The sequence below is a fragment of the Oreochromis aureus genome, linkage group 12 (genome assembly GCF_013358895.1).
Source record: "Oreochromis aureus strain Israel breed Guangdong linkage group 12, ZZ_aureus, whole genome shotgun sequence".
NCBI classification, from domain to species: domain Eukaryota; kingdom Metazoa; phylum Chordata; class Actinopteri; order Cichliformes; family Cichlidae; genus Oreochromis; species Oreochromis aureus.
In genome coordinates this window covers 7,426,000-7,449,356 of record NC_052953.1, presented here as the reverse complement: position 1 = coordinate 7,449,356, position 23,357 = coordinate 7,426,000, and the positions used below count along the sequence as shown (strand labels likewise).

The following is a 23,357-nucleotide window of genomic DNA, read 5'->3' as shown; positions in this document are numbered from 1 at the left end:
CATACGCAATTAATCAGCATCTGACTCTGCAAACAGGCTTGCTCCATTGCCTCTCTTGTAAGCACTGACTGACACATGAAAGGAGGGAAATTTGCACCCAGTTAGGAGATTATACAGCAAGTGAGTCAAATCCGAGCTGATAGTGCAGAAAGACCCCAGACATCGACACACTGGGAGGTTTACTTGACCTTTGTAAGAGTATCAGGACCTGTTACCAGGTAACAAAGCTGAGGAAGTTGGAACATGTGTACTTATTTATGCTTTTAGGAAACATTAATGTGACTTTATGTGAAAAATGATAGGGTCCTTGAGGGATAACAGAGCGGTAATAGCCAGGGTTTGCAGGAGCTAGTAATAGATACAGCATTGCACAACTGCTATTCGGGAAACAGCGTTCACATGCAGCAAAAACTTCAAAGCCTTCCATGTGCAGAAGGCCAGGTTATTTCAATTAGCCTTCAACAAAAACCCTTCTTCTACCCCAGCTGGACCCCCACCTATCACTCGCAGAGATCAGCCACAGGGGACCCTGTCACTGTGTTTCCTTTTACCCCCCAAGGGCTTTGTTTTGGAAAAGGAGAAGCAAGTCAGGTTCAAAGTGGAGGAGAAGACCGTGGGGTAACATGAGATGACGGTCTGTCCGATGAGGCATGCTGCTGGGGTGAATATGGATGATTCTTTTATTTCTGAGCTCTAAACAGCAGTGTACACATATAAAGGAGAAACAACTAGAAAACCATGGGACAACATTAGAATTTATTGATTCTTTATGTGAGTTATAGATACTCGATCATTGTTTTCAAATACAGATATATAATGTAATTCAAAGATTTCCAGTGGGAGAAGTACTCATTAAAGGATTTGCCCTAAAAAAAGCTACTTTCTTTGCATTATTTTCAGTTTACTGTTAAAATATGGTAAAGTTTACTTTAGTTTAAAGGCCATATTTCAAAAACATTAACCACAATTCACAGAGCATTGAAGGCAAACGTCTTCCGTGTACACAAAGATTCAGAAAGCAAGTGTTGACAGAGTGCAAAAAGTTGACCTTTATGTAACATTTGTGGATTTCTCTGGCTCAGTCACTCAGCAAAGCCCTTCGTTTGACTGAAGGCTACGAGCCCACACGTAGGCTGAACAGAGTTCAAAGTTTTTCAACCCAAAACTGGTCAGGTTCACTTCACATTTGACATGAGTCTGAACACATCTGGTCCTATTTTAAACTGAACGGGAGAAGGGAGTGTTGATTGTAATGATGATATGTCCATGTAGTATTTACACAGTTCTCTCTCTCTCGCAAAGATCGGGCGTTCAGTCATGCAAAACTGGGATATAAAAACAATCATGGCATTTTTCCTTTTCTTCAGTTCCCTCAATCGTCACCCCATGCACCATTTACCACAACCTGGAGGTTTTCCAAGCTAAACAAGAAGAAAAACATGAGGCCAAACAACAGACTGAAAGCCTAATGCCTGAGGTTTTCTCGATAAGGTCACCAGGTCAAGAGAAGAGCGCCGTCCTATTCTGTAGTGCAACTGTGTGTGTTTGGTTTCCAAATGCTCAGCTCTGAACATATTTGTGGCGATTGCTGATATGGTTGATCCATAATTCAAAAGGACTTTGAGAGTTTAGCAAGTCTGCTGTTGGTTCACCATCTGGATTGGTTTGTCTTTCCTTTCTCTGGAAATACAGATAAAAGAAAATAGTCACTGAACAAACTGTTAAAACAAAATTAAACAGTGAGACCTGAAAAGCAACCAACAAACAAGAACAACACACATTTTCATCCCAAATCCCTTTTGGGTGTGTTGTTATTTCAAAGATGATCATTGTCATCTTTCCAAAGTTACTGTGGGGGGAAAAAACATTGCCCTCCAGAGTGTTTCTCCTGCAGCTTCATGGGAGTAGTTGAATTAATAGAGAACACTTGTTTAATCAAAACTAACTGCGAGTAAATTGTGTGGTGACCTTGCATCAGGGCAAGCATTATTTTCAACTCGGCTCATAATAAAAGCATTTTATTGCTCTTATTGATGGTGTTTTATGAAGCAGCTTTTATAAAACTTGCAAAACAAGGAAATAAATGTTGAAAGGAAACTGTACTATGCCTTCTGTAGTATATAAACTACAGTGGTAAGGCATTAGGTGGTTTTTGACCTTAGGGCTCATGGGGATCATTTGAACTTGATGAAAAGAAGGAAACTTGTACTAAAAAGACTGGATTTGATCCTACAATGACTGGAAGGGCATTACGAAAGAACTGTTTACTGAACAACAGAAAGATTAAAACTACTTTTAAAAACATGTGGATGTTGAGTTGATGAGTATTGTTTTAAGTGAGATCTGATAAAATGGGAACCCATCCTTTAAGTCCTATTCACAGATCATCATTCATGCTTTGGTAGTTATTCAGGGTTAGATCAGTTAGTTATTTCAGCAACTGTGCTGTAATATCTGAGCAATTTTTTGTATTCTAAAAGAACATATACACTCACCATTCACTTTGTTAGGTACACGTGATAAACTGCAAATATCTTTTCAGCAGCAACTTAGTGCGTTTAGTCATGCAGACCTGCTGAAATTTAAGCCGAGCATCAGAACGATGGAGCTTCCGAACTGACAGAAAGACGACAGCAACTCAAATAACTAGTAGCTGTGTAATGGCACACGGGTATACTTAAGGACCCAGTATACTTGCTGTGGTCGCACAACGCAGGGGTTACCAAAATCCAGAGGTACATGACCTTCAAAATTGGTAGCTAGCGGCAGCAGTTTGACATAAACTTTGGTTTATGGTGTGATTTGTGAGGCACTGCACAGCAATTATAATGGGACCCTTAGTACCAGCTGAGCATCTTTTAAATGCCACAGCCTACCTGAGTATTGTTCCTGACTGTGTCCATTCGCTTCAGGGACACATTTGTAATGGCTGCTTCCATCATACGTACCACGTCACAAAGCTGAAATGATCTCAAACTGGTTTCTTTAACATGACAGTGACTTCACTGAACTTAAATTACTTCCACAGTCAACTGATCTCAGTCAAACCTTTGAGACGTGCTGGAGCAAGAGATTTGCATAGCTGACAAATCTGCACCAACTGTGTGATAATATGAAGTCAATTTATAGCAAAATCTCAAAGAAATGTTTTCAACTCCTTGTTTAATTATGCCACAGAAAATATGGCAGTTCTGACACAATTCAGTCTTTAATGATGATGTATGAACCCTGCATCCGGGTCCAAACTACTCTGCGTTTATTAAGGCTGTTGTGTTTTTAATGTGTTTTAATGCTTTGTATCTTGTTCTATTTAATCTGAACAAGTCCCTAAAAACGTCTGTAATCACTGTCGGCCTCTCTTGGTTTTTATTACCACTATTCATTTTAAAGCTCAGTTTTTAAAACCTTACGATGTAACTACAGCCCAGCCCATGAAGCAGTATGTGACTAACTTTGCATTGCGGATGGATTATTTCAGTTGTTCTCCTGACTGAAGTTTGGTCCGTTTACAGCAGGGGTCCCCAATCCCAGTCCACGGTGTCCCTGCAGGTTTTAGATCTCACCCTGAGTCAACACACCTGAATCACATGATTAGTTCATTCCCAGGCCTCTGGAGAACTCCAAGACATGTCGAGGAGGTAATTTATCCATTTAAATCAGCTGTGATGGATCAAGGACACATCTAAAACCTGCAAGGACACCGGCCCTTGTGGACTGGGATTGGGGACCCCTGGTTTACAGCATCCTGCCATGCAATTCCATTTGTCCCTAACCATCGGGAACCCTCACGTTCACTTTTAGTGGAAAAAAGTAGAAAAAAGTTAGCATTCATCCTCCAGCTTCACTGTGCTAATGTGTTTATATTATGCTAACCATAGCTGTGTAACTTGCCACCACATAGCACATCATTATATACCAGCTAGCCAAACTTCAGTAACCCTACAAACGTCACTACTGTTTAGTTTTCTGTCTTCATCTATGTCGGCAGTGATAGCAGAGCTGTACGTCTTAATTTTTCAGAAATCTCTCAGTCAGAACATGGTATATTATGTTGAGGTGGAAACTAGCGAGCTAACTTCCTGCTAACTTCTAACTCTGTTAAATTTAATAAATTCTGTTTGCATGGATGCCTGGATGTTAAACTTCATTGTTACACCTGGTAGAGCAGCCACACTGATCATTTTATTAAAGAAGAAGAATTTATACAGTTTGTAACTCTCAGTGATGTGGCAGTGTTCGTTTGGCTTTGGGACCTGAAGAAGCGTTTGGACCCAGAAACGGCTAATGATGTCAGACTTAAAGACCAGATAGTAGCAAGATGCACCTAATGATGTGTGCACTGAGGGTGTGTCTGCCTTAAAAATTCAAACAAATGGGACACTGACAGTCCTTTTAGATATGTCAACATCTGGATTGTGATTAAAATTTCATGATGAGAAGCAGAGAAGAAACCTCCCAGATTCAGAGCTATTTTCAAGTCATATTTTCAGATGCATAAGTGAGACACACCAGAATTTCCTACCATTTGGTGTTGAGACGGTTTACCTCCCTTTTCTAAATGTGCTTCCCACATCAATCCTTAAATCTATTCTGAACCCTTTTCCACATTCAGACAAATACCCCTCTACCTTTTTGATGTGTCATAAAGCAAAAGTGGAGAAGACATCACAGTACACACACAGACACACAAACACAGACTCGCATCATATGGTGTAATGACTTTCCTACTACTGTGGTGAGCTGCCAGTCAACCTGTTGAAACCTGCAAAGTAACCCTAGATGTGGAAAGTACCCCTGCAGGTCTGAGACACATGGAACAGAGGCTCAGGAGCTCTGCTAGCTTTGTATACACAAACACACATAGACTCATGCACACACAGAGCTGTGTAGTTTCACAGCTTCTTTCCTCCAGACACGCAACCCAGACATGATCTGAAATACGGTAAGACCCCAGCTACTTCCATCCTGATATGCTTCTGATGTTGAAGAGGAATCGATGTGTCTGCACTTGTCGGTAGGAGACTTTTCATGCATGCGTGTTCATGCATATCAGTGTCCCCACTCATCCTGGGAATGTATAAGGTGTCTCGACACACTTGGGCTACTGCATGTAGAAAAACTTTATATTATTAGTAGCATTTGCTATAAAACAAACAATCTGCTTCCTTAAATTAAATGTTAAATTTAACCTAATTTCTATTAGTTTTACTATTTGATTTACTTAAAACTTTTCTGTGCTTTTTTGGCTTTTTTGAGAATTAGTGTTGTTTAATAACACGTACTTGACTATTTTGACAGTTCCACATGGGTGAGTGCTAAGACCCATAGAACTGTTAATGTTTAACTTCAAATCACTAATTTAATAGTGTGAGCGTGCTGGATATGTGATGTGGTTTTTAATGTTTGTGTGGTAAAGAACAGTGTTATGGCTTGGCTATAACAACAGGCCACCATGGATGAGACTTGCAGTGAGAAAACTCTCTACTGATGGATAAATTAAGCCATGCTCAGTTACTTTGACTCAGTATTTTTCAATAAAAAGGCATTCTAACCAATCAATTTAAGTTTGCATAATTTTCAAAGCATACTTGTATTTTTTCTAGTGTGTATGCACCTTAGGTCTCCAATTGCAGTATGTGTACCAGCATGCTGTATGTGTGAGATCACCTGACTCACATCTGCAGACCTTTTGACACTCATCATATCTTTTTACACCTGGCTTCCTATGATCAAGACTTCAAGAAGAGAGGGCAGGTGTGCGCGCTGCCTGCCCTCATGACTTATAAACCTAGTAGTTTCATCAAGCCCCTGCCCCAAGTGATGCTGGAAGCGGGAGGTGGCTCTTGACTCCCAACATCCATCTTTTTTCCCCTCCCTTGCCGTGGTTATGGTGGGGGAAAGCCCAAATGAAGTCTACGAGGCCATAAAACAGGCCTTTAATTTGCTTGTATATGCCCAGGAGCAAGCGCTACTATTAGCCTCTTGTTTCTCTGGACTGCAGTCATAAGTATGATTCTGCAGGGTATATGGGTTTGATCAGATCAGAAAGAAAATTTATGAGTAACGTTTAGGAGGCTGGGACATGCTGAATATCAAATAAGCAGGTGGGATTCATTGCATCTGTATGTCTCTGCTAGCACAGCAAAAAGGTGACTTGGGAGGAAATGAGAGGGAAAGAGGACCTCTAGCTATGTACCAGTTTGCACAAGATGACAAGAACTTCCAACTTCAAACATATAATCTCATCAAAGACTGAGTGAAAGATATATGGGTGGCTATGGCTGGAGGCCTACCAAACAAAAACAAGGCAATAGTTATGTCTTAATTCACAGTGTGCCTGACCTGAGGAGACCTTGGCATTGCTGTTTCACATAGAAAGAGAGACAAAGATTAGAGATAACCATAGTTTTTAGACATACATGCATGTATTCTGTATGTCATCTGCTATTAGTGTAATTTTATCTTACTGATCAGCTGCAGCGTTTTCTCTGCATTATCGTCCTGAGAACCAAGTTCTGCTTTCTGCTGTCAGCTTGTGATTACTTGGATCTGATAAGTATACAAACTAAGCTTTCTCTTTGGACAGAAAGTCAGAATTTACTTAGATGGTTTAACAAATGTAAAACGCTATAGAGCACAATCAACTACAAGGTGTTTGTGAATGCAGGGTCTCAGGCTCAGGCTATATTAAATTTACTGCAAGTGCAAATTTAAAGTATTCAGTTGGTAAAACACAGTGGACACAATTATTGTGCAACCTTGACAGAAAAAAAAAATACATTATGGTCTCAGTGCGTGTTTTTTCTTTTTAATTTAAATTGCATTTATGAAACAAGAAAGCTGTTTTGTCCCGTGATGTGATAAAAGGGGACATGCTGCATGCCTGAGAAGTAGCTATAGCTCAGCAGGTAGCAGCTTCTCTGCTTCTACAGTACTAATGGGAAGGTTGGTGGTTCAGTCCCTGTCTGCATACTAAATATCCTTTGGCAAGATACTAATCTCATCCATCAGAGTATGAATGTATGCAAATGATAGACAGACAGCAGAAAAAGAACAGATAAGAAGGTGCTTGTATGAATGGGTGTGTGAGGGCAACCGGACAGAGCTTGAAGGAGATCACAACAAGGACAGAAGGAAACTAAGGGCTTAAATATACACATGAGGTAATCAGGAAGGTGAACTAAATCAGACTAATGAGACAGGGCAAGCAGAACTTAACTCGGTGCACACAGGACGAGAGACTATCAAAATAAGACAGGAAACCAACAGACAGAGAGACCCAGATTCCAGACTCAAAACTAGCTTCAGGGAAGGAATAAACACAGAGATAACAGACTAGCGAGACTGAAGGTAAACAAACATGATGACACTGAAGACAGAACACGGACACTAGAACAGACTGGACACAGAAAAAGAAGAAAGAAATCAAGAACTCTAAATAAACTCAGAGACAATAGAAGGTAATACTCAGGAACTACAATACATGTCATCATATACTTTCAAAGGAAATTAATCAGACATCCAGAATAAAGTCTGAATACTGGTAGAGTAGAAACGCGCTCTTCCATTTACTCTTACTTTTTAGTGAGGTAATTTTACCTTTTTTCACACTATAAACATAAACTTACTGTTGTAACACATAATAAAACTTGCTGGATACCAAGACTGTACCTCTCAACTCCAAAACTTAAAAGAATCCAGTGAAAAAATGAGAATTCATCTTTTCATAAAAAAATCTAATTAAGAGAAACAGAAAATCAACCTGCAGCAGAACTGCTGCTAATGTGAACTGCTGTGAAGAGCACTGTGACTCCTAACACTGACTTACCTTTTTTATATTTCTTGTGTCCTATATTACTTTTAGTGGCAGAAGCACAAAAATATTGATTTTCATGTGTAGTAAATCATGAGCATCTCACCTTTTTTGCTTCCTGTTGTGTAGACTGATTATTATTCCCACAGTGACGAGTGCTAAGATGGAACCAACAGCACCGAGAACAAACCCCACTTTATCGTCTGGGAAAAATCACAAGAATGTAGTATTAAACACTGCCATAAACTATTTATCCTTCAGAACAGTCACGCACCCATCGCAACTTTATTATTTGGAGTATCAACAACATCAAGAGTTTGTAAAACAGTGAGCTTGTTTTAAGATCTCAGCACAAGCAGAGAAACTTTATAAACAGTGACAAATGATGAATGACTTAAAGTCCTTTTTTGGCTAAACTGTTACATATATAGTGAACATTTATATATCCAAGGACTGGCTGAGTGGGCGAGGAAGCACACACAGAGGCATAAATGGTTTTTAAGTAGTATAAGATTTATTTATAGTGCTCACCAGACAAATAAGTCTGGTGAGCACTATAAATAGTGTCAGGCCCAGGCTGATTTTGGGTGGAAAAAAAAAAGAAAAAGAAAGTACTCTTTCCCCACACAAACATAAATTTTGTTCACAGTGTTAAAAATCTATTATTCATCCAACTGGTACACTGAATATCCCCGAATATAAAAGTCCCCCACTTGCTTTTTGACAGTTTGGTTCTTCAACATTGTGGTGACATGTGAGGTGCACTTAATCTACAAAGACTTTGGTAATATTAACACTGAAAAAGTGTATTTATTTTTACAGTAGGGAACTGATGACAGTATGTATACAGAGGAAAATGACAACAAGAAATTACACTAAAATGCTGAAGCCCTGATCTTTATTATTTAACTGGATATACAAAACATTTTATTACAATAACTAGAATGAAGGGGTTAGTAACCATTGTAACAACAAGACAAGAATAAATGCACCAAGTGGACAGTGCCAAGTGGTACAGAATTAAAAAAACTTTGTCCTATGATTTTTGGCATTGCAATGGTGGGTCAGTATTCAAGTGAATATGAACCAAAGAAAATCATCAGATTTTGCAGTTTCCTTTGTGCTAAAGTAGCCTAAAAATTACAGAGCCATCTAATTTCACTTAAATTAAACAGGTAACACTGTGCTCATATTAGAAAGCTTCTTGTTGTTTCATTTTGTTCTAACAAATCACTTTGGTATGTATGCCATTCATATAAAAAACGAATCGCAGGTATTTTCTCATCTAAACCAATTCATAAAATATTAAAAAATTATGATTGGCCAATTAGCCAGAAAGCAACAGTTATTAGGCAGTGTAGCAATTTTTAAACACACCAACAGGCTTAAACAAAACTAAAAAGTTAAAAAAATAACTTGCCTCTAAGTTGTGCACACTTGTTTAGGTAATACTGTGATTAAATTAAAAAATCTAAAATGTTCCTTTGGGAATTGGCAAGCCCAGATGAACTGTACGACTATCTATTTGAGTCTTAATTTGAGCACATGTTAAGTGTGATGCTGGTCCTTAAAAATAACCTCAGCTGTTGACCAAAAAAAAAAACAAAACACAAGGCACAAATGAAGCTAATAAAGAACTACACCGAGATGCGCAATGACAATCTACAAATGGCTTCACAAGCTTCTAAACCACTCTGTGTTAATACGAATGGATCAGATCTGGATGCAGCAGGACTGGCATCAAACTTCTGCACAACGACTGAATGCTAGTCCTCCACAAGCTCCCAGTATAGTTATAATCTTTACCATTAACATCAATCTGGTTAGTCCACTCAAACTTCACTGATCAAATAATAAACCCACAGTGAGCAACAGCACTCGGGTTGAAAGCATCACATTTCCACTGAGATGAAATAAACACATGATAGATATCACAGGGTTTGACAGAGAGTGTTTTCTATGCATGCAAGGTGGCAGCGCACATCCCTCACCTGCTTCACCTATCCTACAGTGAAAACAGATGAAATTATATGTTACATATTATCAATTCAACCTCAGAATATTTCTGAGTTCATAATGGTTTGGACTGATTAAAATGCACTCCTCTGTCTTTATCTCTGAAAGAAATTGCTAGTCGCTAACACACCCGGACACCCTTGAGCTATGTTCTTAATGCGTAACGCTTTTCTTAACATGAGATAAGTTTCTGGGTTTTCCTTTTTTTTCTGTCATCGCTGATACGATCTCAAAATCATTCTGTTGACTTTTCTCTCCTTGGTAATAGCAAAGACGTTTGTTGTCGTCATCTAATGTGTGCTTCTCAACCTGCCTGACTTATTGTGACAGGTGCAAATATTCTTAGAATTTGAAACATGTATATTATTTAAACTTTAGTCATTATAGGTTCCCTGCACAAAAAATAAATAAATAAATGCATTGCATCACCACACTTACAAAAAGTAAGGTAGGAGCTAGCTAACAACGCTGCTTGTCAATCATCTGCCATTTAAAAATTAGATTTTGAACACAAAATTACAGCAGTTGTAGTTGTATCGACATCTACAGCATGTGTGTATGTTTTAACACAGTATTTTTTAAATATATTTATGTTACATCCACTTCTCCTCAATTTCTTGCATTTGTACTCGTTTCTTGCCCATTTTTGGGCAAAAGGTAACATTTTTTGTCTCTACTCAGCATTGTGAAGTAAATGTTGATTGCACAAATCAGTGGCTACAGAGTAACAATACAGATTGGCTGCTTATCAGATTTGCTTTAATGTTTTCCCTGGTATCAGGTACAAAATCTCCTTGGAAAATAAAGCCTTGAATGCACAAACAAAACAGAAATGGTTCTTTTGTTTTCCTTTGTCTGGGTGTTTCATGCATAATGGCGACCTCCAAAGAGGTTTTCGTTAGATCTAAAGAAGAATCACTGTTTTTTAAAATAATTATTAACCTGTTTTGTTAACTAGGGTTTCAATAACTCAAGTATGAGATTTTATTTGTCCATCAAATACTAGAAACAGCAGGTGAAAGCACACATTGCAGTCTAAAAGAAAAACTCAGACTTTTTTCCCTTTACTTGCACTTACGCACGTACCATAATTACCCCCCAAAAAAGTCAATTCTGAGGAAGAACCCTGATAGTAGAGCTAGAGTAGAATATCCAAAGTAACTGTGAAACTGCAACAGAAAAAAGCCATGTTGCCCTTTAGTTGGGGAAGGTAAAGAAGATGGCAAATTGCCATTTTAATGTTACATCTGAATGCATCTTATTTGTTTAAGGAAAAGGCAAATACCAGTGCTGTGCATCAGCAGACCCTAACCTTTTTGTCACTTTATACAACCTCTCTTAGATGAGCTGAAGCAGATCATCCGCCACAATGTCTGTGACATATGTGAACAGAAGAATAAGAAAATTTTGTAAATTATGGTCATTCTAAGAGTCATAAGAGGCTTATCTGTTCATGCTGGTGGACTCACCACTTTCCAGTCACAAATCAATAACTGTGACGTTTCATAGTCAGATCCACCCCGCACTCATCACATCTGGTTTCTATATATCAAGATGGCTAAGGTGAAAATAATCAAACTGTGGCTTTGTAACAGGACTTTCAAACCAGTGGGTAATGCAATAGTATATGTCCATCTTTTCTACTGTCTATGATACTCACAGTTAGAAAAATGCAGTGTGAATATGAAGTACTTGCTGCAATTCTTCTAATCTTGCTCAGCACAGTGTGAAACAACACATGTCAAATGTTTCCTAATCTTGCAACAACATTCAACACTGCTGACTTCACATTCTTGTATTAATTTTTGAATTAAATGTTGAATTAATTTGAATTAAATGTAACTTGAACTCAAAATTAAAATATGACAGAGGTGAAAAAGCCTGCTAAGTGGAATTTATCAAGCACAGACTTTCAGTGACAGAAATGGCCACAAGCAAAACACTAAAATGTGAGCAACATGCCTGGTTTTAAGGTCTCGAGCTGCCCCTGGTTGGCATTTCAATTCTCATTCTCCTACGCAACCTGAATTTACCAACCACTTTTGCCTCTCTCTCAATGCTCAGCTGCTCTATCTCAGGGGAATCTAAGAGAGAACCACAGCGAGAAAATTGAGTGAGGCTTTGTCTTGCAACCCACGTCACTACTCCCTATGAAAATTGCTCGATCCCCTTCTGGCAGCTGTCACCTTCCCTTTAATCACTTTCTTCCCCTCTACGCTAGAAACTGTATTAATATTATAAGGCCATTAAGGTGGGCCAAACCTGTTATTGGTATGCATTTGATACTCAACCAGGGGTATTGTTTTTCAGAAGACCGTGACAAGGCACAGCAATGCTAGTAAGCTCTATAACCTTGTAAGTCTCTCAGCCCTGTCAGTCGTGAGATCAAAAGCACTCAGAGGACTTTCAGTCCAAACTCCACCTTCACTTCTCCAACACTCCCATCTTTCCAGCAGAAGATATTAACATTATCCTCACAGCACACTGCACCACCACTACCTAAAATCTAAAATGGCTAAAAAAGCACGCCGACAAGTACAGCATCCATCTCAAATAGCTGGGGATTTTAGTGATGGGAAAATTCATACAGAGATCCACTTTTGATGGAAAGGACTTACTGTCACCTCTGCTGATAGCAGGCAACATTTCAGCAGCAACTCATTAAAGTGACTCAGAGAAGAAGTCAAACTGGATGTGGTCACATTTGTTGTTCAGCGGCACAGCCTTTTCATCTCAGCTGTGACTCCATTTCTGCAACTGTTCAGCCTACACATCGTGCTGCGGTGATTCATTTAAGGGGAGGAGGCGAGATCCACCAGGGCGTCTCCAGCTCTGTCTGTATTTAGTATATTTACTTGGTTAGAGGTCACATTCAAATGGCGGAGGTAACAGCTCATGCAACACCTGCCATTCCGAACCTCAGGTCATGTTTGCAGTTGTTAGCTCTGATTTGTGTAATGAGAGTGCCACAGCAAATATAATCATTGTCACATAGCTAAAAAGGCCCACCTTTGTGTGTGTATGTGTGCACACCCGTGTAGAATGGTCACATTTAAAGCACTAACTCACAGAATATGACTGTTTATTTGTGCACCTATCTGTCAGAGAGACAGCACAAGCTACAATCAACAATTTCCACATCTCGCACCATAAAAACAAATAAAACCATGCGGCCTTTATGAGCACTCTGCGCCCATAAAGAGATGAGACATATAGCAGGAATGTGTCCAAAACCTCAACTAAGTATAAAGCCTGTTTCAAACTAACCTGACATTAGTGTTGATGAACATCACCGGTCTCCTGCAATGACCCAGCAGTTTTTCAGTAGTGGAAAAGTTCACAGTGTCTAAGGCCACAGGCAGCCCATCAGGTCAGGAGCCTGACCTGGAGAATTCTCGTCATTTCTTCCAACATTTGTAAGCTTTCGCAGCATGACTTCGCTCCCCAGGGGTCAGTAGCGCTACTGTACTCTTCGCTCACAATCTTTGCTCACCACGAATCCTAATTGTGACAATTGAAGGCCCAAAAGTGCTTCTTCTTCTCCCAAATAAAATTCAAGTTGAGTTTTTGACACACTGGAGGAGAGTCATCCATCACAGTCGCACAAGTTCAAGTAGTCAGAAAAGAGTTATGCATGGTATTTTCCAATTATGCATAATGTAATAATAATTTAGACGAAACCTTAGCAAAAGTCAGAAAGGAGATCACTATGAAAAGAAAGCAAAATAACAGATGTAGAGAAAAACAAAGAGATATCACCAGGCTTAACAAACATTTCTAAACAGTTCTGCTCTAGATAACCACGTTATGAAACCAATATGCTAATAATTGAGTTTGGATCAATTGTATCCAGCTGTACCAAGCTGTTTGTTACAAGGGACTCCAAATCTTTTCAGTGAAGCTCATTTATCCCCGATCACTATCAAGAGGAAGTCTGTGTTTGTGGTTATAACGAGGAAAGGATGGAGGGCAGGAGTGAAGCCACGAAAGGACGAAAGCAGAGGTGGATCAGAAGTTAAGTGCTTTCGATTCTCTGCTTCATCACTTCTCAGATGCACCATTTCATCAAATCTTAATTTAACTGCAATACAAAGAATTACTATGTCATTACCAGTTGTTTTCTTAAAACCAACCATTTATTTCCACAAAATGAGGCATTAACCCGCTCTGTCACAAACACATTATACTGGGCCTGCATTCCAGCTCACTTTCTTTTTACTTCCATAAACACTGCGACTGATCTTACACAGAATATACTGCGTACTTTAGAAAGTACATACATTACACGCAGGATGCAAATACACGGGGCGTACTGCGTGAATATAACATTGCGAGATAAACTGTTGCTCACACATTTGTCACGTCAGTAGAGTCGAAAAAGGCAAAACAAAAAGAAAATAAAAGTTATTAAAATTATTTTGATTGGAAGCAGCTTGGCTGTGCATATGTGTGAGGCTTTTTTCAGAGCATAGAAAATAAAAACTGGGTTAAAGTTACCAGAAAAAAAACATTCTGGTTTTCACACTGCAAAATGAACTCTGATGCTGTAAGTATCTTGACATACTGGGAGAACTGGTACCGACCACACTAAGAGTATTCAATTGGAAATACTGCCACCTGATGGCATCAGCTTAAAACTACAATACTCATTTTGAGTTGTTAGATGAGGTGATGAATGAAAGCATTAGATGGTTCCAGGTGGTTCTAATTCACAGACACAAAGCCGAGCCCGTTCAGGTTCAGAAGTTTATAGCTTTGTTACTGAAGGTCTGCATGAGCAACCACGAGCCAAGTCTATGTAATCTTTGCTGTCCAAAGACTGCATTACAAGAAAGAGATTCACCAGTCATCTCAATTTCAAGAGGAGGCTGCTGCCAATTGTGGAGCATGAAACACGTAAGTTTAAACTGACAGAGAAATTACAGCTTTCACAATTTTCCCCCCAGTCTAAATTATATTATACTTCAGTGCCAATGACAGTATACATCATGCTACAAGACTCAGCTGGCAGAGAGTTACAAAGAGTTTGAGATATGGAATCTATCACAAAGAAAGTGGGACTTCTTTTGTTTCTAAATGTTTTTCAGACATGTGGCACTTAACTCTGTAGCCAATGGGAACTGTTTTGAAATATCCACCATCTCCCATCTTTAAAGACATAAAAAAAATTGATCAAATGCACGTGATTCTGTTCAGATCATCAACAGACTTGTTTGTCTTTAAAAAAAAAAAAAAAAAAAAAAAACGGCTCATGAATCATTTGGTAGAGAGATTTTCATTAATAATGTCTGCAATAGTTATATAGTACTGGACCATATGTGTTCATATTATTGCTGCTGAGCTCATTTTACCTAACACAAAAAGCTATTCATCACCTCCGCCAAGAAGGATATGTTTTTAGTAGTGTGCGAGCGCATGTGTGTGTGTGCATGTCATTCATCGGTTTGTAAACATGACAGCTCAAAAAGTTTTGCATGATATCTGATAAAACTTTGCAGGGGTGTAGAGTGGGGTCATGTTAACAATCCATAAAAATTAGAATTTTTTTTTAAATTATAAACTTCTTAAAGTGTGCATGAAAACAAGAAATTTAAACAATTTCAATTTGACTAAAGGTGAATACTGCCCACAGAGTGCCCTGCCTCGGCAGAGATTTGTGTTCTCAGAGAGCTTCTTGTTTATTATGGCTTTACTTTTAGAGCGTACCTGTAATACAGGAGGGCTGATCTCCTGTCCAGGTCCCATCACCCAGACAGGTGCGCTCTGCAGATCCATACATTATGTAGCCTTTGTTGCAGGCGAAGCTTAGAGTGCTGCCCTCCAGGTAATCAGTCCCATTCTTCCTCCCATTCCTTGGTGTGGGAAGCCAGCCACAAGACACCACTAAGGAAGAATAACACAGTAAACTATCATTTCACTGTGATCTGCCAAGTACTAAAGAAAAGGTTTAAAATATGTATATATGTATTTTGGGGGGTTTATTTTCAGACGTATGACTATAAAAATTTTTCAAAATGAATATTTTCTCTTATTAGGTTTTCTTTTGGCATTATGCGATGTATAATCCTTTCTATGTAACAACACCGGTGTTCAGTGTTCTTCACATACTCAGTTTTATTTAAAATGAAACAGTAAGAATAAACATGTAAGCACTTGTAAAAAAAAAAAATTATTATGCCCCATAGAACTATCGTAAAAAAAAAGTAGAGATAAATATGCCACCATTTTCTGTTTTCCTGTTGACAAAAAGAATACACATGAATAGGCTTCCTCTTATTTGCTGTGGTACCTGGTTTCAGGGCGTGCAGTAGGGCTTGGTGTTTCTGGTAGGCCTTCAGTGTGGCATTTCCCACTGTGAGGTCCCGAGTCGTCAGGGTATCATATTTACAAAATTGTGCCCCTTCTCCATAACACATCGTCAACATTTCTGCCACCAAAGGGTCATCAAGGCTCTCGGGTAGAGAAAAAGCTGGAACAAAAGTGGGGTCATGGCTCGGTGGGATATTATACATATCCAAAAGGTGCTCTGAATCATATGTGAAAAGGGAGGAATTCTTTGAAATGTTCCCTATAGACAGAAACACACAATATTTTCATTGGTTAAAAAACAAAAACCATACAAGTATATTTGTGAAATTACTACACACTGTCATTTTAGGTTAGGACTTAACAGTCTGTTACATGTAGGGACCAAAAAAACAACTACTTTTAAACCTTGGATGAAACTAATTATTTTCTAGAATGTGGTATGAAAAGTAAAGAATTAGAAGCACACAATATGTAAGCAAGAAAAACCCCAGAGCTGAGTCAAATACAAGCTGTCGTTTTGTTTTGAGTGTCTGTTTCAGTTAAAACAGCAAAAGAAATCAGTTAAAATGTTAACTGCATGTCAGCTGTTCACTAGTATTTAAGAATCTGTAGCATAACAATTAAAAAGCACCAAATTATGTGGTTTCACTTGCTCACTCTCTAAAATCTATTAAGGCTAACTTAAAACATGCATCTTCTCCTTCTGTGCACTCACAAAACATTTATCAGAAATTGAGCCAAATATGTAGTCCTTTTATTAAAACGCCGAAAAAACACATTTGATGTGAGGATTATTAGCAGATCTTTAAATTCCCCATGACCTTTTGCCTTTGTAAACACACAAAAGAGCTCGCAAAAACAAAATGATTCATAAGCATATTTAGTGTTTTCGATTGATAACTGGTTGTCAGCGTTTGCTCAATGTGATTGATTTTATGCTGTTTCACAAACAACAGGCTCTCTCACTTACAGCTGGCTCCAAAGGTAAAGATTTCTTCCAACGTGGCATCAGCAGAGGAGATGACTTCTCCGAGTTGGATGGTCAGATCATCTGATGGGTCAGAGTTCATCGAGCCAAGGAGACCCTGGGTGTGGTTGTAAAACTCTTCTGGAAGCAGCACGGTCACTGCCATGGTTCCTTCATACAGACAAACCTCCACGCCAACACCGGAGGAAAAGACTACAGTCACATTCCCAGGACTGGGGCTGAACACATACACTCCTAGAAAACACAGATTCATCCATGAGTTTATAACAAACGGTTCCAGTTTAATAAATGTAATAATAAAACAAAAAACTGAGCAAATACAATATATATAAGTCACATTTTGCAATACTACTGAACTGTAATAATGCCACTATAGTTAAAGCAACACAAGACATGATTTAAATTTAAAAAAAAACTTGTGTTTTATCATCCTAAACAATAACTGTCTGCAGGCTTTGCATCACATAACAGGCAATCCTTAAAATATCTCAAGCATGAGAAAAGTATGAGAACAAAAAGCAGTGAATAAACTGTTGGAGGAATGCACAGTAATGACAGGAAGTCACAAAAGATCACCTCCAAAATCAGTGTTTTTAGTTTATTGAAGTTACTTTGTTAATAATTAAGATCCTTCTTTTGCTGTAACTTTGGGTAATAAAAGTGTAACAATTTTTATCAGAGCTTTAACCAAGTCAGGAGAATCTAAAGCACCTCACCATACAGGTCCATCCATCTCTGTTCAGTGAAAGCTAGGATGTTTTGGTTCCTCAGCACCTGAAGATGGGCCCCTGCGACACGAACCTCAATGACATCTGATGCATCCTGTTTCATAGCCACTGACGACAGCCGTGTGGCTTTGGCCAAAGTACCTTGTTTTTGGATATAATTACATTTTAAATATGCATTATGTACTCTGAAGTCAACATAAAAGGGGACCTATTATGCTATTAACATAATTTACAGCTCCTTGTTTATCTTATGCTGGGTCTCGGTACAAACACTCAATTCATCGTCTGCCTGAAACAAGCAATTTTTTCTGTTTCTGTGGTCACAGTCAGAACTGCGTGCTTAAGATATTAGAACCCTATTTGGGACAGTCCCTCTCAATGACATCAGACAGGGCCAAGAGTAGAAAAAAACAAAACAAAAAAAAAAACCACGGTGCGTTTCAGGAAGGCCTGAGATTTTGGCTCTTACTAACTCTTATTTGTAACCACTGTAATAATATAAATGTATGGAAAAAACAAGGAAATAAAGGTTGACTTTAAGTATCCGCCATTTCAAATAATCCAGATGTTTGTCTTCATTGATCTAATGAGGGGACTATTAATGGCATCTGGCTTTCCAAGTCACTTGGCCCATGGCTCTTATATAATGACTTGGCAAAAAATTCTAACGAGTGAAGCTAACATCTGTTCTTCTTCAACACATCTGACTCTAAGAAGCACTGAGTAAAAAAACAATGCTGTCATTTTGTAGCACTAGTGCATTCTCTTAAACTAGGGGCTGAGTTTGTTTCCTCTCAGTGTGTAAAAAATTAAGAGGAACAGTGCAAGCAAAACAAGACAGAATGCATCACGCGATGTTAAGGTCAGACTGTGTGGGCAAATTCCAGAGGCACACCGTGGGGATCAAAGAGTGGATTCAGACAGGGCATTCACCTCAAACGTGGACTCACCGTTCTTACGTTTCACCTGTTCTGTTCTGGCCTGAACACTCAGGCCTTTTTCTGGTGAAGACACAAGGTAATACTCTCCTTTGCCATTGAAAGTGTACCTGAGGCCGTCGAACGTTATGAAATGTGGATCCCCGAGGACGACACCTGCGAGGCATTGAGAAACAAAGCAGCGATGCCCACAAACATAATTATTCCTCATCTCTCGCAGAGCTTTTCTAATATCAATATACAGGTTACGATGTTTTTTTAAAAAAATAGTGAGATGTAGTCAGTTTTTAGTTTTTCACATTTTAACTCCCAGCAATATTCTGTCATTTATTTACTTTACCTGTAAACCAATCTTGTGTAACCTGCTGCTCTAATGACCGTTTGCAGAATATATTATAAGGTTCAAGGAAGACAGAAGTATTTGGATAAAGATTAACAAACACTCAGTGTGGGCCTATTTATTTTAGCAATAAATGAGGATGTTTGACTTTTCTTTTTTCTTTTCTTTTTTTTTTAAAGATACTTATCTGAAGAATTATAAATTCTCACATTTGAGACTTTCCAAATAACATATATTTATACATGCAGTATGCAGTATAAGACACATTTTTTATAGTTGACTTGAACAAATAGAAACTTACTGAAGTTCAACAACAAAATTAACTAATCAATAATTCTGATATATGAATCAAATAAAAAAGGTTTTATCAGGTCTTGATATTCCACTTTTTAATCCAATGTGGTCTATAAAATTGACAAATACATGTAACTTGACTGAAGAGTCGTCTCACCTGCTCTTGGCGGTCGGTAGTTTTGACACCCACTTGAAGGTCGACGTTTTAAGTATATATGGCAGTGTGGCGACCACAGGCAGCAGTAGTAGAAGCTCATGACATCATAAAGCCAGTGGGAATACCCCGGCACCCGTGGGGGTTTAACGTAGGGTGGCGAGCCCCAGTCGTGAGCCCTGTCTGGGGTGCTTCCACCAACTGAGTCTCCAGTCAGCACCAGAGCACCTGTGCTGTCATAGCAGCACTGCTGCCCTGATCCATGGATAGGACTATAAATAATAAAACAAAAATCACAATAAAAAGGAAAAGCATATTTCAATTTTACATTTTTAAAAATTTGATTTTTTCTTGACTATGCCACGCCTACCTGGCATGAATTGCTCGGACACAGTGGACACAACCTGGATGGTAAGTGCACACACTCCCCCTCTCAATGTCACAACTATAATCAGTCTGAAATGCCAAAATGGATGGAAAACAAATAACAATGACCGGTGTAAATCTTTAACAGGTCTTGACAATGTTACCCTCGCAGTCCACTACAGAGGCAATATTTTCAAAATGACTGAGGAGAACAAAATCCAAAATCCTCCCCTGCTATCTTTTTTATTTCCATCCTTATTAGCCTTACTAACCCTAACCCTGAGAATAGTAAAAAAACAGCTTCCTTTTAAAAACAGTTCAGAACAATAAAGGTTCTTAGTTGGGATTTTTTAAGCTGTAAATCAGAATCACAATCCTTTATTAATCCCTAAGGACATGATGTAAATATACTTTTACTAAGGGTAAGGGTATGTAGACTTCAGTCTAGAACAACTGAAGAAAGGCAATCCAGTACAGGAGTCTTATGTTCTACTGTATCTGACCATGTGACACACTATCTGTACAGATATTATTTGAGGATTCGCTGAGGTACATGTACTCACATGAAACCTGCCTGTATCTGCTCGGGCCTGAGCCAGTGTGCAAGGACAGTCGATGAGTTCATTCAGGAAGTTTGGCAGGTTTTCCTCCAGGACATCCCATTTCAGACACTTATTGTGTGCCCAGGCTTCAGAGTTTTCTCTGAAAGCCTGCTCCAGGTGCCAGGCCAACACGTGGCCTCCACTCCAGAGGCCTTGTACATCTCTGTGTTATAAACAGAAAACAGTAGTAGATCATCGTGTTTCAGATGCTAGCAGACATTTGCAATGATGAAGGGTTGTATAGAACGTTTACAATCAATCCAAATGTCAAACCTTAAATAAAAACTTTGGTTATTACAAAGACAGTCACCTTAAATCTAAGTTTTTAAAGCCAGGCACATTTTATGATCAGATTAAATCCAAATAACCTCTTTCTGATATCTGACTGATATAAAACTATACGTTTAAGATGAACCTCTTATTGTTATCCATGTTCATAAATACACTGTCCCAGTGGTGGATGCTAATAATAAATATGGCCACAGTTTTGAACACTGAGGTCAGCGTAAGTTTGTATGTTTTTCTCCATTTCAGTCACAGAGCTTTGGTTGTAAGCACAGAAGCCACTCCCGCTTGCTGCTCAAAACTTTTGCCTGTGAGGGGCTGCCAATCAGAAGAAAGCCTTAAGATGGCCTTAAAGACTGAGGAGCTGTCATGACAAATGATGGCCAGTATAACAACAAAGGTTATTTTGACCTGGGAGTCATGCAAGTATAACAATACAGAACTTGAAATTAGCATAATAGTTCCAGTTCACATTTTTTCACCTTATTCCTAGAATTTTAACAACTACGAAAAGGATACAAAATTGTTAGCATTATAGCAAGATTTTACAAATATGGGACAAAATAAAGTTTAAATATGACATGTTCAATGCCTGATATGTATTATAGATACCTTGCTCCTTCCAAGTTAGAACTCGCAGTAATGCGGATATTGCCCAACTCCCAGTCAGAGTAGTCCTCTTTGGGCTCAGGGATGAAGCTGAAGGCACCAGTGTTGGTCAGATTTCTTCCAAGAGAATACAGATAGCGCAGCTCGGCCTCTAAAAAGGCTGATGCATTTGTCTCTTCTTTTGCTTTAAACTCTCTGTAACCCCACAGCTCAATGTTGACCTTCTCTGCGCTGATCAAAAAACTATTCCAAGTAAACTCAAGTCGTCCTGCTACATTCGGCGTGCCGTAGTATTGCCACTGTGTTGCATTCACCAGGGTAACTTTATAATCAGGATCTGCTTTACTTGGATGGACTGATAGTTAAACACAACAAATGTAATTGTAATTCACAAGTTGTAGCAACAGTTTTAATGATGTATTGGAAGCAGTATGAATAATTGCAAAATGGGTCTATATTATTTAATTTTTTCACACTGGCCAATATCTAGTTGGGGAAGTGGGAATTAAAATACTGTATCTGCAATAAAGTCCTCTTTAAATAGCACTTAAAATATTTTCTATAGTTTCTAAATCAACTTAATAGACAGTTAATACCCAAAAAGGTTTAGATATTGATCAGTTTAGAGACAGGACATCAACAGCTTTATATTTCAGCAGCTTACCTGAGAAATACTGTGCAGATCTGTCAAACTTAATGCCATCTGTTGAGACATCAAATGGTATCCAACCCGTCTCATACAACAGAGGAGAAATACAGTATGCACGGCCCTCAGCATCAACAAATCCATCACGTAAAATTTCACCTTTAAACCTGCAAAAAACCCCAAAAGAACCCCCACAATTTATTAGTAACAAGAACTGTGTGGTTAAAATGGAAAACACAAATATAAAGAGACTAGTGAAATCTGTCTACAAACCTTAGCTTCCGTTCATGCTGAGTGTATAAACATCAACGCCAAACCTTTCACCTTCACAGTTTAGTAAGCTATGTTAACATCTTAGACCACCTTTCAGCACAGGTAAAGTACTTCCCGCCCCACATTTCCCATCAGTTTGCTGGGATCTGGTTAATTACCCACACTGCCATCTAAATCCTAATAAAATATCTCTGACCTTAAAATTGAGGATTACATTCTGATACTACAAAAACACACCTGCAGAGAAGCTGCCCATGGGGATGAAGGTCCAATCCGAGGATCCTGAGCGCTTTTCCGCCCAGCATGGAGCTGGAATGAGGCATCACCTGGAAACAGGACTGACTGTAGTCTGCACAGCAGCTCATCAAAGACATACAGGTGGCATGGCAGGAGCACTTCTCCAGTACATCTCCACAGCGTCCCCTGCAAGTTTGACCTAATGAATAATAACAACAAATATTTGCACTTCATACCTCAAAATAAATATCAATATCGGCCGCATTCCATTACAGGGTGCGTGTATTTTCTGATTAATTGTCTACTGAAAACCTCTGAAAATGACTTACCAGCTGTGTTAGATGAGAAAATAATAAGAAGCCCACTGAGACAAAATATCTTAAAGTTTCCCCTCATCTTTAGCTTGGAGAACAAAATAACGTTCACGCTCCTGCCTGTGTTACACCATCTTTCGCTGAAAGTCTGCCAAAGGTCATTTGAGGAAGCAAACAAAATTAAGTATTCGACTTTAGTAACAGTTCTAAATCACGAGGTACTGATTAACAGACGCTAATACGGAGCCCCTGACGTTTTTATTTATTTTTCCTTCAGGAAACCAACAAATTGTATATACTCTTCCCAACACTCGCACTGTCACGTATCTAATTTCATTTTCAGCTATTTAAAGTTACAACTTTAACCGTTAACTCGTGCTTGGTTCAGTCCACTAACATATGGGTTTATCCACGCATAAACTCGCGAGATTTTAGGGCGAGCGGT

The 23,357-nt window shown here is 38.8% G+C and overlaps 1 protein-coding gene across 1 annotated transcript; it reads right to left on the bottom strand.

Annotated features, from left to right (window-relative positions):
* Positions 1-736: 736 nt before the first annotated feature.
* On the bottom strand, positions 737-23,282 carry susd2 (sushi domain containing 2). The gene is made up of 14 exons (XM_031746851.2): positions 22,928-23,282; positions 22,599-22,797; positions 22,107-22,255; positions 21,446-21,797; positions 20,510-20,711; positions 19,951-20,036; positions 19,584-19,852; positions 18,805-18,948; positions 17,843-17,995; positions 17,109-17,360; positions 16,119-16,397; positions 15,536-15,712; positions 7,920-8,016; positions 737-1,680 (listed from the first exon to the last, which is right to left on the bottom strand). The coding sequence occupies exons 1-14, from the start codon at positions 22,992-22,994 to the stop codon at positions 1,629-1,631; spliced, it is 2,478 nt and encodes an 825-aa protein (XP_031602711.2). The 5' UTR covers positions 22,995-23,282; the 3' UTR covers positions 737-1,628.
* Between the last annotated feature and the right edge of the window lie 75 nt (positions 23,283-23,357).